Raw genomic sequence first — 3,439 nt, 5'->3', positions numbered from 1 at the left:
ATGGAGGACTGCATCTTCATCAACCGCGAGAAAACAGTGAGATTCTGTAATAACAGTAAGAAACCCGTGTGTCAAGGCGTAATTTGTTCTCTTGTGCTGTTAACATCTCCTCTTAACATATGAAGTTCCAGCTGCTCTTCTGTTTGAAATAATGCCTTGTTGCTGGATTGTTTGGATGTGGTGCTCGGAGATATGATTTAGCAGAGGGTTGTTAGAGTACTACGGTTAGGCTGCAGTTGGACTTGATGATCCTTGAGGTCCCTTCCATCCTGAGTAATTCTATGATTCTATGATTCTAAGGAGTAATCACCTACCCACACTGCTCTGAAGTCAGTCTGTGAAGCACTCACTCCTGGCAGGTCAATGAACTCGTTTTACTGACCTCTCTCCCCAGCACCACACATTACCAGCATGGTGATGACCACTACACAGCCCACAGGTGCACACAGCACTTCAACAAAAGGAGAGCTCCAGCATGCCATTATCTACAGAGTGCCCGATCTGATGGAAACTGCTGTAGCTCCTCATCCTTCTGCTCCCATCTGTGCCACGCTGATATCAGCTGAAAAGATGTGGTAAGAAGCTTCAATTCAGTTTTGAAGCAGCAAGAAGATAGGGTTCTCCAGCACAGTGAGCACACCTTAATTCTGGAAGACTCCAAAATCTTCATCTCTGAGGTATTGCTCTAAATAAATCAGCTACCTGTAGAGCTAAAACAGTGACCAGCAAATGTGCTGAAGAAATGAACAAATGAGAATCATGCAGCAAAGACAGCATGTTGGGTGCTTGTTTGGTTTTTTTGTTTGTTTGTTTTTTGTTTTTTGCTGTATTGTGTACAGGGGTACACTGGAGGGAGGTAATATAAGAGACGCATAATATGTTTTTTTCTACTCTTTGTTTTGATAAGATGATTACCTCAAATCATTTGCTTGTATTATTTTCCCATTCCCATATCCATTAAGGAATGAAATCATAGTAATCAAATTTCCTAATTTGGTTGCACTTTGCAGTGTAGGAAGTTCCTTTATCAGAACAATGAACGTTCTCCTTTTAACTTTCCATTACCCACGGAACTGGCAAAAACACAACATACATGTTTAAACATTGCCAGCTCTGAGGGCAGCTAGGCCGACTGCTTAGTAAGAGGAAACTATGACAATAAAAAACCACAAAAGCACGGTTTTCCTAACAAGTGTTCCAGAAACCCAAACGAATTCTTGTTCCATTTTACTGTCTGGGCTACAGTTCAAATGACAGCAGGTAAACAGGCTTTGGTCTGTAAGCCTCCGAGCATCAGATGTAGGTTTAAGTGCAGAAGTCTCACAGATGTATTTGCCTTAATGAAAGTATCATTTTACTAGGTATCTCTTACTCAAACTTAACAGTGGAAGAACCAGTACATACTATGACTATATTGCAGATGTGTTAGCATTAAATGCATCTGAGCCCTCTGTCCTGGCACTGCCATCATTACACAACCACAGTTGCCAGAGCAGCTGCATTAACACTACATACCTGCAGCCTCTGGGCATGTCTTTGCTTTAGCCTTGTTTGTTAAAAGTCTGGTGTTTCTGAAATCACATCACTAATTTTGATAAACACAACAAGAAAACTTCACATCCTTTGAACAACCTCCAAAGCCATGGTGATATTTGGAAGAACAGCCACAGCACTAGGTGTCCTGGCTGTACCTAGGCAGGCAGCCCGTTCCACGTGCCCCAGCTTGCATCAGCCAGGCAGCCAGCTACAGAAGTAATGGGGACACCTGTCACCTATGAGACAAGGAGGTACGGCAAGTGTAACTCCATGCATTGCCTTTACAGGAGTTGTAAAAGTCAGCGACAACTGGCTCTGTTGCAGGACTGTTTTTATGGCCCACATCTGCGCAAAACCAAGCATGGTGGTATGAAGCCATGTGAGAGCTCCCAGACTTTCAGTTCCAATACAATACAGTTTCCTAAGCCACCTAATAGCAGCTAATGAGTCTGCCAATGAAGTAGCTGTAGTAGCACACTTTCATAGGAACATGACAGAAATACTTGGCCTCACCCACAGGTGTTCTAGCAACTACACAGCTGAACAGAGTCCAACAGGAAGACAGGACCCAAAAGTACAGACTGTAGGAAGCTGCCATTAGCCAGGGGCAGACTGAGGCACAGCCTGTCTTCACCAGCTGTACTTCTATGAGACACACAAGAGTCATCTTCATACTCTTGCTCAACAAAACCATCAGGGGTATTCCTGCACAACACATAGTGAGATGACACACAAGTCAGCACTGCTGGAAGAGAACAGCCCTATCTCCCCTCTCATTCTGGGAAACCCCTCTCTGTGCTTACACCCTTCTGGGCTCCCCTGAGTCAAGTCAAGTCAGTTTTGCTTACTTACAGCAGAAAGTAAAACCAACAAAAAAAACAGTTTCCTGCCATTTTGATGACTTAATTTAAGTCTGAACATGGGAGGAGGCCCTGACAGCATGAGGCCCTCAACAGGAAACGGAAGAAAGAAGGGAGAAAACCCTCCTTCCTTCAGCAGCAGCCACAAGCAGTTAGCAAGGGCTGAAACAGCCACCAAGATCACACCACAGATTTTCCCCTTTCCTGATCTTTGCTCAGCTGACTGGAAGAAAGTGGCACATCCATTAAGCCTAACCACCTCCCCTTCCCCTGACCAGCACCGCGTGCCTCTCACCTGGCACCGCCTGCCCCAAGAGCAGGGCTGCAGACAAAAAAAACAGTCCCGTGCTCCGTGCCCCGCAGCACATTTTGGTTTGTGTAAACACAGCGCATGAGAAAAGTCATTCATTTGCAAAACCAGTTGTAGTTCTTGACTTCCAAATCCGTCTCCAAGTTGCCAAGTTTTTTTTTTTTATTTCTCTGCTTTGCAACTGCCGCAGCCTTGACAACCCCAGCTTTATGCACCGCTCTCCTCGGACCGTACAACGTCTCAGTGTTCACACTGTTAGGAGAAAGGCGCTCTTTTCCCAAACGGATTTATCAAATATGGATTTCGTGCGCGCACCCAGCGGCAGCGGGCAGATAACAGAACCGAGGTGCAGCCCACACGTGCCACGGGCATTTTGTGTAGCCGTACCTCTAACTTCAGGAAAAACGCACGCAGCTCCAGCTCACACTACGGTACTCCACAGAATCGCTACGAGAGAATTATTAAGGGGGAAAAAAAAAAAAAAACTACTCGGATCTCCGTTTGTTTTGATGCAGGCACTGAGGAGCGCTCTGCCTGCAGGCTGCACTCACTTTGTAACCCTTCTGCGAACAGGGCCTCCACAAAGAGACCCGGGGGAAATCCCAAGGCAGACACAGGGGTTCCGCGCCTCCTCCCTTCGCTCACCGCCTCGGGGCCGCGGCGAGATGCTGAGGGCGGGCGCGCTTCCCTTCCCCGGCGCCTCGCAGACAAAGAGCGGTGCGCGGCGGCGGGA

General features: G+C 46.7%; 1 protein-coding gene across 1 annotated transcript in view; it reads left to right on the top strand.

Moving 5' to 3' along the window:
- The window catches only part of C2H1orf100 (chromosome 2 C1orf100 homolog), a 6,695-nt gene continuing 3,256 nt past the window's right edge, over positions 1 to 3,439 (top strand). The window contains exon 1 of the mRNA XM_019613488.2: positions 1 to 36. Within this exon, the coding sequence (XP_019469033.1) occupies positions 1 to 36 (36 nt within the window). The remainder of the gene's footprint in view (positions 37 to 3,439) is intronic.

This window comes from Meleagris gallopavo, chromosome 2, assembly GCF_000146605.3.
Source record: "Meleagris gallopavo isolate NT-WF06-2002-E0010 breed Aviagen turkey brand Nicholas breeding stock chromosome 2, Turkey_5.1, whole genome shotgun sequence".
NCBI lineage: Eukaryota > Metazoa > Chordata > Aves > Galliformes > Phasianidae > Meleagris > Meleagris gallopavo.
The sequence above is the reverse complement of the archived record's forward strand: the minus strand, read 5'-3'. Positions and strand labels throughout refer to the sequence as shown.